The sequence below is a fragment of the Carlito syrichta genome, unplaced genomic scaffold (genome assembly GCF_000164805.1).
Source record: "Carlito syrichta isolate Samal-C Ts95f unplaced genomic scaffold, Tarsius_syrichta-2.0.1 Scaffold311991, whole genome shotgun sequence".
Classification (NCBI taxonomy): Eukaryota; Metazoa; Chordata; class Mammalia; order Primates; family Tarsiidae; genus Carlito; species Carlito syrichta.
In genome coordinates this window covers 185,658-200,287 of record NW_007256087.1, presented here as the reverse complement: position 1 = coordinate 200,287, position 14,630 = coordinate 185,658, and the positions used below count along the sequence as shown (strand labels likewise).

General features: G+C 48.5%; 1 protein-coding gene across 4 annotated transcripts in view; it reads left to right on the top strand.

The window, feature by feature from the left end:
- Positions 1 to 14,630, top strand: part of SVOP (SV2 related protein) — a 100,188-nt gene that overhangs the window by 40,463 nt on the left and 45,095 nt on the right. For all 4 annotated transcript variants that reach the window (XM_008069404.2, XM_008069403.2, XM_008069405.2 and 1 more), the window contains exon 6: positions 10,177 to 10,301. In XM_008069404.2, the coding sequence (XP_008067595.1) occupies positions 10,177 to 10,301 (125 nt within the window). The remainder of the gene's footprint in view (positions 1 to 10,176; positions 10,302 to 14,630) is intronic.

Genomic DNA, 14,630 nt, shown 5'->3' with positions numbered 1-14,630 from the left:
TCAGGGGAGGGGGGTGGGACTGGCAGTTGAGGGAAACTGCTAGGGGAGGGAGGGGCATACCTCTTCAACAAGGGTACCTGCATGATCCATGTTTGTATACCTAACCCTGAATTGTACCCCACATCTTTATAATAAAAATAATAGTAATAAAAAAAGAAAATTTTAAAAGAAATGCAAGCTTAGGAACGTAAACACTGACAGAACTAAGCTGTTATCAGTCACACAGCTTTGGGATACGGTATTGGGAAAGCAGATATTTGGCAGCAAAGCAGTCAGTAACAGAATGCTGTTAGAGCACAGTGTTAGTTTTTGGGCCGTTGGAACTCTGTGCTCCATTTGCGAGGTTTATAGGATGAGTTGTTTTAACTACAGACTCATCTCCCATCCCCCTACAAACCCCATCAGTAGCCTCAAGTGATTCTCCTGCTTCAGCCTCCCAAAACACTCAGATCGCAGTGTGGGCGGTTCTCCTCATAGTGATGTTGACAATCAGCAAAACCTGTGCTGCTCTAGCAGTTGTGAAGCCGCATCGCATGCAGCGCCACGTTGAAGTGTGAGAAGGTGTCGTTCCTAGGCCGCTGTGAATTTCCCAAATCACATGTTCCAAGCGGGGCCCAAGTGTGGCATTTCAGCATCTAAGTGAGGCTACTGGTGATGATCCTACTCCCATCCCTGGACGTCAGCCATGTCCTTGCTGCCCCTGGCTAGGGCGGTCGAGGGGTGGTCAAGATGTTGGCTCTCTTGCCCTGAAGTGGGTCATCTCTCAGTCCCAGCAGGGCTGAGCACTGAGCCTGCTGTGGGAAATTGTTCCTCAAGGCACCCTGAATGGCCTGCGTTTGCTGCTCTGTCTCCCCCAATATCCCCTTCTGGGGTCACTCTGTAAACAAACTATTTGCACTACAATCCTTACCTTAGTAAGGATCCTAAGCTTTGGATCCTTTGCTTTGGGGGAAGCCCGGACACGACAGGAAACAGATTTGCAAACAGAAAGGAAGAAGGGAATTTACGTGTCTGGACCCTGAAGTCAGGTGGACCTGAATTCAGTTTTGACATTCCCACTCCTGGCTGTGAATCTTGGGGCAGTGAATGGACCTCTCTGAGCATCAGTTTTCTCATGTGTGTGAATAATAACTGAACCTACGTTGGAGGGTCAATTGACGTAACGGGTGTGAGTTGTGTTGGACGATGGTAGACACAGGATGTGTGGGCTGAAACCCCACCTGTGGCATTTTTGGAAGTTCTCAGGGGAAGCTAATGTGCCCATCTGGGGAACCACACTTTGAAAGTGACAGGTTTAGACTAGTAACCGTGTACTCCTGGAGCTGGCCTGGCTGCCCAAACACACCCAAAACTCTGTTAGGAAGGAAGGAGACACAACGGGCCATCTCCCCTGCCGCTGGCCAAAAACAAAACGCGTCCAATCCCCCTACTAACCACGGGCATAGGTACTGCCATCACTCTGACAGAAGAGAAAACCGAGGCACAGAGAGTAGGCGACTTGCCCAAGGCCACACAGTTTGTACATTACAGAGCAAGGTCTTGTTCTCCCTCAGTCCTGATCTTCATCTCAACCTTGATGCCAATGGTTTCACCCTGTGGGTGTGTGATAAATACACGTCGGCTTGCTGAGTGAATGCACATTTGAACAGTGTAGTACGGGAAGTGGATCCAGGTGCTCCCCTCTTACTGCTCCTGGGCAGGAGCGCAGGCCAGCAGACACCTGGGAGTTGGGATCAACTGCCAGGCAGTGGCTGTGGCAGCTGGAGCAGCAGGCTGGAAGCAGCATCAGAGCCTGAGGGTCACGGCTGGGGATGGGGCTGCTAGGGCATTGGAAAAGCCTCTTCTGGGCCTGCTGAGAGAGCAAAGCTGCTTTTTCATCTGCAGACCTGAGCGGGCAGCACCCTGATCTCCAGAGACGGCTCAGTAGACCCTGCCCTCCCCCTCCCACCCACCTCTTGCTTCTGGAGGTTGTGAATTCTGGAGGTTCAGGGATCTTCTGGTTGGGAGAATGAAGGAGAGTTTGAGGGCAGGAGAGGGGTAGCAGGGAGGGAGAGGGGAGGGAGGAAGGAAGGAGGGGAAGGGAGGGAGGGGAGAAGGGAAGGAAGGAAGGAGGAGAGAAGAGGAAGGAAGGGGAAGGGTTTCTTAAATAGAGCCAGGCGGAGCCCAGTGACTGTTAAAAGAACTGTAAGACTGTGGCTGGCTGAGGCTGAACATCATACTAATCTTTAAGCTTTTAAAATAATCAGAGAAGCTTTTTGGAGGTCTTAGCATGGCCTCTTCCAGATCAGACTCAGCATGGGGGCAGGTAATGCATTCCTCCGTCTCAGGCTAAAAACATGCTTTATTATTTGTTCCTGAGACAAACATGCGTGCACGCATGCGCGCGCGCACACGCACACACACACACACACACACACACACACACACACACACACACACACACAATGCAAGAACACCTCATGAGGAACTTTACTGAACCCTGAATTCTGTTATTCTGTCATCCAATGCTGCATCATGAAGCCATGAAGAATACAAGAAAAAAGAAAAAACACATTGACTTTGGGCCTGGATCTGACACTGGGTCAGCTCACTCCTTCCAGGGCCTCAGTTTCCTTATTTATGTGAGAAGAAGTTGTTTAGGTAGTAGTGGATGTTAATAGCTGCAAAGCATTGGGTCTCCCCCCAAAAAAGGACAAATAGATGTCCCTGTATCTATTCTAATCATTTAGTAGGGGGTGCCAGAAACAGGGACTTGAGGAGTCAGGAGGCTCAGAGGGACAGTTCTGTGATTGGTTAATGATGTCTGCCATGGGCACAGGACAGAAGAGTGTCAGTGAGTTTAATAGACTCCATGAAGAAATGGGCTGCGTCATTTTGTTCATAGAGTTGACCCCAGAGCCTGACACAGTGCCTGGCTCATAGTAGATAATAAATACTTCTTGGGTAACTGAGCTGGGATGGATGAGAATCAGATCTCCCAATTTTACTGATTAATGTTCTTTGCTTACCAGAAAAGTCCGCAGAGGTCATTGGCTTAGGATCCCGATTTCCCTGGAAGAGTAAGCTTATTCTGCCACTAAGGATGGTGGCTTATACGGTGTTCCTAGGAGACAGTCTTGTGGAATACAGACATCTTCATGTTTCTGAGGGCCACAGCGGAGAAAGCTTTGAGCTGGGATTTTTAAAAAGATTCATAGATGGGCTCTGAGTAATGCCATGTAGTGACGCTCATACATTGTGCCCAGGAAGAGGGACATTTGTGGTTATCTCTAGTGGTGTGCTACTGGCATCCAGCGGGTAGAGGCTAAGGGTTCTGCCCACTGTCCCACTGTGCCCAGAACAGGCCTCACCACAAAGGGTCATGCCACCAAGACGTCGACAGTGCTGAGGCTGAGAAACCAGATGCTGGAATACATGTGCACACAGTACTGCCACATTGGGGTCACAGGGTCTTAGTGCATCATCATCTCCCTGCATTGAGTGGGACTGTTTTACGCATCTCAATATTGACCTCTGGGGCTCAGTTTGACAAGTGAAATAATATGGTGTCATTGTGGAAATGTCTAAGGCCAGATGGCTTGAGTGCAGATCCCAGCTCCTCTGCTCCTAGGCTGTCTGACCTTGAGTAAGCTACTCCCCTCTGTGTGTCAGTGTTCTCTTCTATAAATGGAGTAATAATAGTCTCTCCCTGTGGGGCCGTTATGAGGAGTAAATGGCCCTTGTGCATAAAGTCCTGGCATAGAGGAAGCGTTTTATAAGTGTCCATTGGTATTCCTGTCATTTGCCAAACTTGTGGTGCCCTAAGATGGCAATACCAGCATTGAAATGCAGACACATCTGGCCCTGGAGTCCACAGCCTTCACCCTGACATTGGCTGCTAGGAGACATAACTGAACATCTCCCAGAATTCAGCTGATCCATTGAACATTCACCCAGCCTGAAGAGATGAAGGTTGGAGGTACCACCCAGGGTGTCCTGCCAGTTCTCCTAACCAGCTTGCTTGATAAATTCTATACCCTACATTAAACTGGCATGACTAGAGGGAGGGGGGCAAAAGGGTCCCAAGACTGCAGACCTGCCTTCTTCCCAACATGGAATTCTGGCCCACCTTCGGGAAGGATGGATCAGACTCTGATGATGAAGCTTCCCCATGACCGGGTATGGTTGCTCATGCCTGTAATCCCAGCACTTTGGGAGGCTGAGGCGGGAGGATTGCTTGAACCTAGAAGTTCAAGACCAGCCTGGGCAACATAGCAAGACCTCATCTTTACAAAAAGATAAAAAGTTAACCGGACGTGTGGCATACACCTGAGTCCCAGCTACTTGGGAGGCTGAGGCAGGAAGATCACTTGGGCCCAGGAGGTCGAGGATGTGGGGAGCTATGATCATGATGCCACAGCGCTCCAGTTTGAGAGACAGAGTGAGACCCTGACTCAAAAAAAAACAACAAAAACTTCCCCAAAACTGCCCCAGGAACACTGGGCTACCCAGGCTGGGGAGTCTTGGCAACTACTGAGAAGCTCCTTGATGTGCTTGGCCCAGCTGCAAGGTTTCTGTGAGGGCGTCTGCATGTGGGGTTAGGACTCAGTGGGCCACTTTGGCTCCTACAGAAGTCTCTACAGCATGGGAGTTTGTAACAGCCATGGACAGGGGAAGGCACCTATAGGTGAGTGACCTTGAAGTCATGGAGATAAACACATCTAGATTCATATCCCAGTGCCCCCCTGTTGACCGAGGGAACCTTGGGCAAGTTACTACACTTCTGTGAACCTCAGTTTCCCCATCTGCGAAATAGAGTCCACAACAGAAGCTTTAGTGGAGATACTAAATAAGAGAAAGTAACTGGGTATGGTGGTGCGTGCCTGTAGTCCCAGCTTACTCAGGAGGCTAAGGCAAAATGATCACCTGAGCCCAGGAGGCTGAGGCTGCAGTGAGTTGTGTTTGTGCCACTGTACTCCAGCCTGGGAGACAGAGTGGGACCCCATCTCTATAAAAAGAAGGAGAGAAGGAAGGAAGGAAGAAAGGAAAAGAAAAAAAAAAAGAAAGGAAAGGAAAGGAAGTGTGTGTGATATACTTAGGAAGCTGGTAACTAATATTGCTTGAAACTCATTGGAAAAGATTTTAGACTATGGTGTGGTCTGCTCACTTTCTAGTTCAAAGCTGTTCAGCCCATTTTATGTTTTTATTTTATTTTATTTGTTTTTCTGAGTCGGAGTCTCACCCTGTCACCCAAACTGGAGTGCAGTGGCACACTCGTGGCCACACAGCCTTGACCTGCTGGGTTCAGGTGATCCTTCCACCTCAGTCTTCCATGTAGCTGGAATTACAGGCGTGGGCCACCACAACCGGCTAAGTTTTACATTTATTGTAGAGATAAGGTCTCGCCAAGTTGCCCAGGCTGTTCTTGAACCCAGGGGCTCAGGCAATCCTCTCACCTTGGCATCCCAAAGTGCTGGGATTATAGGCGTGAACCACCATGCCCAGCCTTCATGTTATCTTTAAGGGGGGGAAAGACATGTCTGGTGGGCACCAGGTCTCTGCCTCTGAGGATCCCCAGGTCCTCTGTCCCTGTAGATACTTCCTCATAGTTGAGCATAATTGGAGAATATCACGGGCTGTATTTGGCCCATGGGCCACCAGGCTTTCTGGGCTACAGGCTGCAAGCTGGTGACCCATGGGCCAAATATGGTCCCTGATGTATTTTGTTTATCCCACACAATGTCTTATGAGCTTGTTGAATTGGTTACCTGCATTCCAAAAAATGACATATTTTGCATAAAAATAGTTATTATTTTCTTGAGAATCAGGTAGTCTGGCAGCCTGGGGCCCACATTTTGTCATGGTAACTTTTGGTTGGAGCTGAACAGAGACTGACAAGGCAAGCCAAGTTCTTTCCCATTGCCCCAGGCTCATCCATCCTTGCTAGATCACACCTGCATTGTGCATTTTTGTTCTCTGTTAGAGGTACCAGGGAACCATCAGAGGCTCTAAAGGAGGGGAGTGGCTCATTTAAAGTATAGCTTTTGTGCTTGGAAGTCCTGGCTCAAGTTTCAGCTCTGCCACTTGCTGATCTTGAGCAAATCACTTGGCTACTTTGGTCCTTGCTATGCTAATTTGTACAGTAGAAACGGAAATAACCTCTTTTACAGAGTTGCTATGAGGATCCAGCATAATAATGTGGCAGCGGTTTATAAAATGCAAATGAAAGTTCCATGAAGTCAGAGACTCTGGCTGTCATATTCCCTATGGTAGCCTAGTGCCTAGCAAACAGAAGTATTCGATACACACGTATTGCATGGATGAATGAATGAATAACATATATTGGTATCTTTACTGCCAGGCACACAGCAGGTGCTCAATACATGCATATTGAACACATAGATGAATGAATAATATATATCATATCGGTACCTCTAGTGCTGGATACACTGTGCCCTAAACAGCAATTGTTCAACATATGTCTATTGAATAAACTAATGAATGGATGGATGAATAATATATATCAATGTCTGGCATACAGCAGGTGCTTAATAAATGCTTAGTGAATGAATAATTGAATGAACAAATTAATGAATGCATAATGTCTATGCATCTATCCCTGGACCTGGGCATAGAGGGGGCGCTCAATAAATGTAGAAGGAAGGAAGAAAGAGAAGGAAGGAGAGAGGGAGGAAGAAAGAAGGAAGGAGGGAGAGAGGGAGGGAGGAAGGAAGGAGGAAAGAAGGAAGAAGGAAGGATGGGGCTATCTATCTGTAAAGGGCAGAACAGATGTTAGGCAGAATGACAGTCATAGCTGAGAAGTCCGAAGGCCCATGAGCCTTTACTGCAGGTCCCAGAGAAGCCCTTGGGTGGGGCTTGCTGGCAGCACCCTGCCTTTTTAATGGCCATGGCAGCACTTACACATGGTTGCTAAGTCCTCAGTTTCGGGGCAGCTGAAAAGCACTGGCATCGGCAGACACATGCAAAGCCAGTTGCACCCTGCTGTGGCCGAACAGGACAGGTTAGCGTGCCTGTCTTTGCTACAGGCAGGGGATAATATGGCTCCTGGCAGCTCTCGATGGAGGGCTGAGTGTGTGCCTTGGGCTGGGTGCCCTTGCCTGTCCACCTCTTCTCTTCTCCTGTTCTGTTTTTCATCTTCCCTTTTATTTTCTCTGCTGCTAATTATGTTTTATATTTACTTCAAGATTCCTTGGATTTCAAGGAAGAAAAATCTCTATTAAATTATCTTAAACCAGACTGGGCCTAGTGGCTCACACCTGTACTCCCAGAAATTTGGGAGGCCAATGTGGAAGAATTGCTTGGGGCCAGGAGTTGAAGACCAGCCAGCCATCCAGTTTGAGACCATAGCAAGATCCTGCCTCTACAAAAAAAAAAAAAAAAAAATTAGGTGGGCATGGTGGCACATGCCTGTAGTCTCAGCTACTCAGGAGGCTGAGGTGGAAGGACTACTTGAGCCCAGGACGAAAGAAAGAAATGAAACATCAGTGTGGGGTCTACCCACTTCACATCTTGGGTTTAGGGCACAGAGATGTTGCTTTGTTATGATTGCTTGCTAGACTTGAGTAATTCCTGTCCTTCCTATTTTCTCGTGTACCTAATATATTTCTTTATCCCTCCTTGTTTTGTTTTTTTTTTTAAGAAGAAAATGGTTTTTTTTTTTGGAGAGAGAAACTTTATGGAGTCTTAAGTCAAAGATCAATAAAAACTATCCTAAGTAGGAAATGTCTGCAAAAATAATCTGTTTTATACCTTCCTCTGTAAGTGTCCCCAGTGGGGCAAGAGGCTTTGTTCAACCTTGGCATTCTGGGAGGACGGCTGTGGAGAGAGGCCTGCCCCAAAGCTCATACTCAGGTTTGAAATTCACATAAAATTTGCATTGTATTCCTTCATCTATTTGGTGTTGTGATATAAAATAGTATTTTTTTTTTTGAGTTGGAGTCTCTCTCTGTCGTCCAGGCTGGAGTGCAGTGACACACTCATGGCCACTGTAGCCTTGACTTGTAGGACTCAGGTGATCCTTCTGCCTCAGCCTTCCAAGTAGCTGGAACTACAGGTGCATGCCACCTCTCCCGGCTATTTTTTTGGTTTATTGTAGAGATGTGGTCTTGCCAAGTTGGCCGGGCTGGTCTCAAACCTGTGGGCTCAGGCAATCCTCTCCCCTCTGCCTTCCAAAGTGCTGGGATCACCGTGCCCTGCTAAAATAGTATTTTAAATTATGTTCACCCTTAATTTCTTTCCCCAATTCCTGAACATAATTGCTACTCCAGGAATATGTACCAGATTTGTCTTAAAGCATTTGTCCCTCTGTAGTTTTCAACCCTGTTGGACACGTGTCTCTTTTTCTTAAAAAAAAAAATGTGAAAAAGTTGCTGGGTGTGGTAACCCAGCACTTGAGCCCAGGAGTTCAAGTCCAGCCTGGGCAACATAGTGAGATCTCATCTCCAAAAAAAGTGAAGTTTTACATGATGCCTTCTTAACTATCCAGAAGTAAACTTCTAAGATAAAATAATCTAATCACTCACACACTTTAAAAAAGAAATCAGGCTGGGCACAGTGGCTCATGCATGTAATCCCAGCACATTGGGGAATGGAGGTGGGAGGACTACTTGAGCCCAGGAGTTTGAGACTAGCTGGGCAATATAGCGAGAACTCATCTCTACAAAAAATCAGAAAAAGTAGCTGTGCATGGTGGTGCATGCCTGTAGTTCTAGCTACTCAGGAGGCTGAGGTGGGAGAACCGTTTGGGGCCAGGAGGTTGAGGCTGCAGTGAATCAAGATCGCGCCATCGCATTCCAGCCTGGTGGACAAAGTGAGACCCTGGCTCAAAAAAACAAGAAAGAAAGAAAGAAATCAGTTCTTTGTTTGGTTTGCAAATTGGGAGGATGTAGGGATATGTCATTCAGTAAAATAACTCCAGAATGAACTTGCCAACACAGAAAAACAGACTTTATATTACATTTTACCCTTTATGGTAAAAATACCTCTCAGTGGCTGCAGTGGCCAGGAGCGTGCCACTGCACTATTAAAACAATGCTGCCAAAATAAACTTATGAATGAGGCAAAAAAAGAAAGAATCGGTTCTAATGCCCTGACTATGATATAAGGGAGAAACAAAAAAGGTCATTGGTAAAACAAGCTTTATCCTCGATATGCGAATGTTCACCCACAACTCTGAATGAGTGATGAGAGGAAGTGGTTCCTCTTATATGCCCCTGCTTATAAATCAGTTTGGATTTTACCGGATGTTACTGCAGCTTTTTCTGTCTGACATTTCGTAACCAGGCCTAGATCAGTCTTTTCACAGGTAAACCCCGCAAATGCAGCCCAACTCGGATGCATCCCATCAGTGTGACTGACTACCACGTGGTGCGTTGCCATGAACAACGTGGTCTTCCGAAAGGAACGATTTTGAAAGTTCTGGATAAAACAGAGCAAATCTTCCTTCAATTTGCTTGGATATTACCATTCTAAAAGATTAAGTGTATATTCAAATGAGGCCCCCTCAAATCCTGTTTATATGTAAAACAAAGCGAAGGTTTAGGTGCCCATCGCCGTTGCCAGAGTGGTCAGTTGAATGAGGGTCAGGCTGGGCAAGAGAACAGGATGAGTCTGTGGTGTCTTCCACATTGAGGAATATCTGGCATCTCTAGGCCCAGATTGACATCAAATGCCAATCACTGGGACAGCCAAGAATACCCAGGTTTTTCTCACTGACCCCCCAGAGGTTGGCACTAGCCACACAGAGTACCCCAGGCATCCCCTTGGCTGTGTGATCCTATGGTTGGCTTTTTGTTTTTTTTTGAGTTGGAGTCTCACTCTGTCGCCCAGACTGGAGTGCAGTGGCACGCTCCCAGCCACTGCAGCCTCCACCTGCTGGGCTCAGGCGATCCTTCTGCCTCAGCCTTCCAAGTAGCTGAAACTACAGGCGTACACTACCAGTCCTGGCTAATTTTTTATTATTATTTATTGTAGAGAGGAGGGCTCGCCAAGTTCCCTAGGCTGGTCTCAAACCTGTGGGCTCAGGCAATCCTCTCGCCTCAGCCTCCCAAAGTGCTGGGATTACAGGCTGAGTCATTGTGCTTGGCCATGACTGGCTTTAAGCGTGGCGTGGGGGGAGGGAGCCACCTGCCCCAAGTGCCGCGAAGCCCTGGTGATGGTTGCCTTCCTTCCCGACAGGGGCTGAAGATCAGCGTGCTCTGGACTTTGTACTACGGCATCCTGAGCGCCTTTGCGCCCATGTACACCTGGATCCTGGTGCTCCGGGGCCTGGTGGGCTTCGGCATCGGAGGAGTCCCGCAGTCGTAAGTAGATCCCACGCTCGGGCCCTGCAGCTGGGCGACCGGCCAGCCGAGTCTGTTCCTGGTCCAGGAGGGTGGGGGGGTGGGGCAGAGGTCGCTGAGATGGCTATTCCAAGGCCAAGTGTGGACTCATGTCTGTTATCCGGCACGTTGGGAGACAAAGTGGGAGGATCGCTTGCGTTCGGGGGGTTCAAGACCAGTCTGAGCAACAAAATGAGACCTACTCTCTACAAAAAGTAAAAAAAAAAAAAAAAAAAAACAATTAGCCGGGTGTGGTGGCATACCTGTAGTACCTGCTTGTTGGGAGGCTGAAATGGGAGAAATTCTTGAGCCCAAGGAGTTGGAGGTTGTGGTGAGCCATGATCTTACCACTGCGCTTTACCCTGGGCAGTGAGACCCTAAAAAAAATAGAAAAAAAAAAGATGGCTACTCCAGGGCTTCTGATATCAAGGAGCTATGTTGCAACACACCAAGGGAGTAGCATTATAATCAGCACTGTAATGCTTAAATCACACACACACAAATCAGTCGCCGTCTTGCTGCTGTAACAGCAAAAACAACACAATGTCTGGAGGGTTGTGAAAACCAAATAATAATAAAAATAACAGATCTAACATGGATTGGCCATTTGGCCACAAAGGAGGTGTTTGTCATTGTATTATTACAGCTGCTGTTTTACAGCGGAGAAAACTGAGGCTCCAAGGTGAAATCTTTCATCCAAGTCACGCAGCATGTAAGCGGAGAACCTGAGTTCATCTGCCTTTGACATCCGTGCCCTTAACCTCAGGCCTTCCTGGCCTAAACTCAAGGCGTATTACACTGCTGACCATGTGTCAGCTGGGTGTAGTTTTGTTGCTGTTGTAGTTTGGGATATTGAGACCATTCAGTTTTAGGAAGAAGCTGCTCTCTCCTGGGGTGCTGAGGAAAGCCTTCCCATTTTTGCTGGGTCCCAAAGGAGGGACTCAAAAACACTGGCAGGGAGCTGAATACAACCAGCTGACTGGCCTTGTAAATAAAGTGGTCCTGGCACTTTGGGAGGCTTAAGCCGGAGGACCACTTGAGGCCAGGAGTTTAAGACCAGCCTGGGGAACATAGTGAGACACTGCCAAAAAATTTGCCAGGCATGGTAGTATGTGCTTGTAGTGCCAGCTACTTGGGAGGCTGAGGCGGGAGGATCACTTAAGTCCACGAGTTTGAGGCTGCAGTGAGCTGTGACGGCATCACTCTACTGCACTCCAGTCTGAGCAACAGGGCAAGATCCTGTTTCAAAAAAAAAAAAAAAGAAACCAGTTTTATTGGAACACACTGCACCTTTCATATGTGTATTATCTATGGCTATTTTTATGTTACAGCAATAGGATTAAAAGCTGAGTAGTTTCTTTCTTTCTTTTTTTTTTTTTTGAGTTGGAGTCTCACTCTGTCCCCCAGGCTAGAGTACAGTGGCATGCTCCCGGCCACTGCAGCCTCGACCTGCAGGGCTTCAGTGATCCTTCTGCCTCAGCCTTCCAAGTAGTTGGAACTACAGACATTCGTTACCATGCCTGGCTAATTTTTTATTTATTGTAGAGATGAGGTCTCGCCACTTTGCCCAGGCTAGTCTTGAGCCTGCAGGCTCAGCAATCCACTTGCCTCAGTCTCCTAAAGTGCTGGGATGACAGGCTGAGCCATGGAACCTGGCCCTGAGTAGTTTAATCAGAGACCACATTGCCTGCAGAGCCTGCAGTATTTACCCTGTGACCCATTATAGAAAAAGCACGGTAGACCCCACCCTAAAAATGATAACAGCCAACATTAGTGTTCACTATGTGGCAGGTGCTGTTTTAAACAGTTTACTCAGATTTTCTTCTTTAACCTTCCAATTTTTCTTATGAGGTCAATTCTATTATTGAAACAGAGGCACAGGGAGGTAAAATAACTCACTCCAGGCAGCACAGCCAGGAAGTGTCAGAGCTGGAATATAAACCCAGACCCTCTGACTCCAGAGCCTGGGCCCTACCTAACTATGGCATTTTACTGCCTTCTATTAAGAATGCTGAGGACTTGGGAAGACTCAGAGGGGTTTCGGAGAAGGTGTGGGATATTTCACAAGAAGAGAACTGTGTGAACAGAGGCAGCCGGAGCTGAGTCTGAGGAAGGATAGTGGTCTGAGTTGATTAGCTTGGGGATGAAATCTGTGAGAATTAAAAGCTGAGGTTGGACAGGTAGGCCAGGGCGGGCTTGTTATAGGCCTTGAATGCCAGGCCAAAGGGATTGTCTATAGGTGATGGGGAACCACGGAGTGTTCTTGAGCAGGGGAGGAAGGAGGTACTTTAGAAGTGTTCATCAAGCAGCAGCAGGTAGAATGGTTTGGAGGAAAGGAATCCTACTGCCATAATTTAGGACATTTTGTGAGAGGACTAGGCAGGTCCTTTGTAGCCTACTTATTTATTCCACCAATATTTCTCGAGCACCTGTGATGGCACAGACCTGGGCTCGGTGCTGGGTGTTCGACACAGAGCAGGAGAGACACCGTCCCTGTTAGAGGATGGGATGCTGGGAATGGACTCTGGGATGGGGATTTGTGCACAGGCGGCTGCTGGGATCAACACCCGGAAGCAGGTGAGGAACAGCAGGTATGGGCGGAGGGAAAGCTGAGTGCCGATGCCACCGCCACAGAGGCCTCGGCTGAGCCTGCTGGGGTTCAGAAGCTGGGTAGCCCTGCAGAGGGACTCCCAGTGGAGGCAAGGGGGCTGGCCCTCTCTGTGCTCACACCAATCTGTGTGGCCTCAGGCAAGGCAGCCACCCAGGCCAAAGCGATGCCTGCCAAGGCCTCAGCCGTGAGCTCCTAGCAGGCAGCACTCCTGCCCACTCCTGAGGACAAGCTCCTTGGTTCTGAAGCACAGATCTGGGTGGCGGTCACGGCTTCCTCTTTCTGGCACCACTTGGATTGACTTGCTTCTTGGAGGCTTAGCACCATGTCACTTAGCGGCAGGGATCGACTCTGAGAAATGCAGCCTTAGTTTCCTTATTGTGTGAACGTTCTTACACACGCCTGGGTGGGACGGCCTGTGGCACACTTGGGCTGAACTGTATAGTGTTTATTGCCTCATGCTCTGGGCTGCAAACCGGTTTTGGCATCAGAGACCAGTTTTGTGGAAGACACCTTTTCCATGGATGGGGAGTGGGGATCATCAGGCCTTAGAGTCTCATAAGGGGCATGCAACCTAGATCCTTCACGCACGTTGCTCAGTAGAGTCTGTGCTCCTCTGAGGATTCAACGCCACTGCTGATCTGACAGAAGTCGGAGCCCTGCTTGCCTGCCACTCACCTCCTGCTGTGTGACTGGGTTCCTGACCGACCATAGGCAGTACAGATCCATGGCTCAGGGGTTGGGGACCTCTGCCATACAGTATGTTCTTGCTGAGCCATGCAGGCAGCAGTAACACAACATGACTATTGTGTATCTGAACATAGAAAAGACACTGTGAGGCCAGGCGTGGTGGCTCATATCTGTAATCCCAGCACTTTGGTAGGCCAAGGCGAGAGGATTGCCTAAGCTCAGGGGTTCAAGACCAGCCTGGGCAATTTGGTGAGATTTCATCTCTACAATAAATCAAAAAATAAACCAGGCATGGTGGCACTCGCCCGTAGTTCCAGGTGCTTGGAAGGCTGAGACAGAAGGATTGCCTGAGCCCAGCAGGTCAAGGCTACAGTGGCCGTGAGTGTGCCACTGCCCTCCAGCCTGGGCAGCAGAATGGGACTCTGACTCAAAACAAAAGAAGAAAAAAGAAAAGAAAAGTTACTGTGAAGGTACAGCATCCTACAGGACCACCATCACATATGTGGTCCAGGCAGACCAGAAAGTCTTCTGTGGCATATGACGCTCACTCACCCTGAGAACAGCTCCTCTGGGATGCTGGTGGGTCACTTGGCCTGCAGAGACTGATCAATGGCCAGTGAGCTAGACTGTGGTGCTTGCTATTGCTGCTGGTCTCATGGCAGCAGTGGTGCCGGTGTCTCCTTCCTCTGCTACCCATTCTAGATTTCCATTCCCTTCCATCCAAGTACTAACCAGGCCCAACCCTGCTTAGCTTCCGAGATCAGATGAGATTGCCTTTGGCTGTACCACTCCCACTGGTCTGAATGGTTTTCCTGGCAAGGTGACCCAGACCCCAGGCCTCAGGGGTCCGAGTCCCCAGTCACCTTGTCCTTCTCAGGCCACAACTGCTGCACATATCTGTGTAATACCAGAATCGGCTGGGCTTGGTGGCTCAGCCTGTCATCCCAGCACTTTGGGAGGCCAAGGCAAGTGGATTGCCTGAGCCCACGGGTTCGAGACCAGCCCAGGCAACT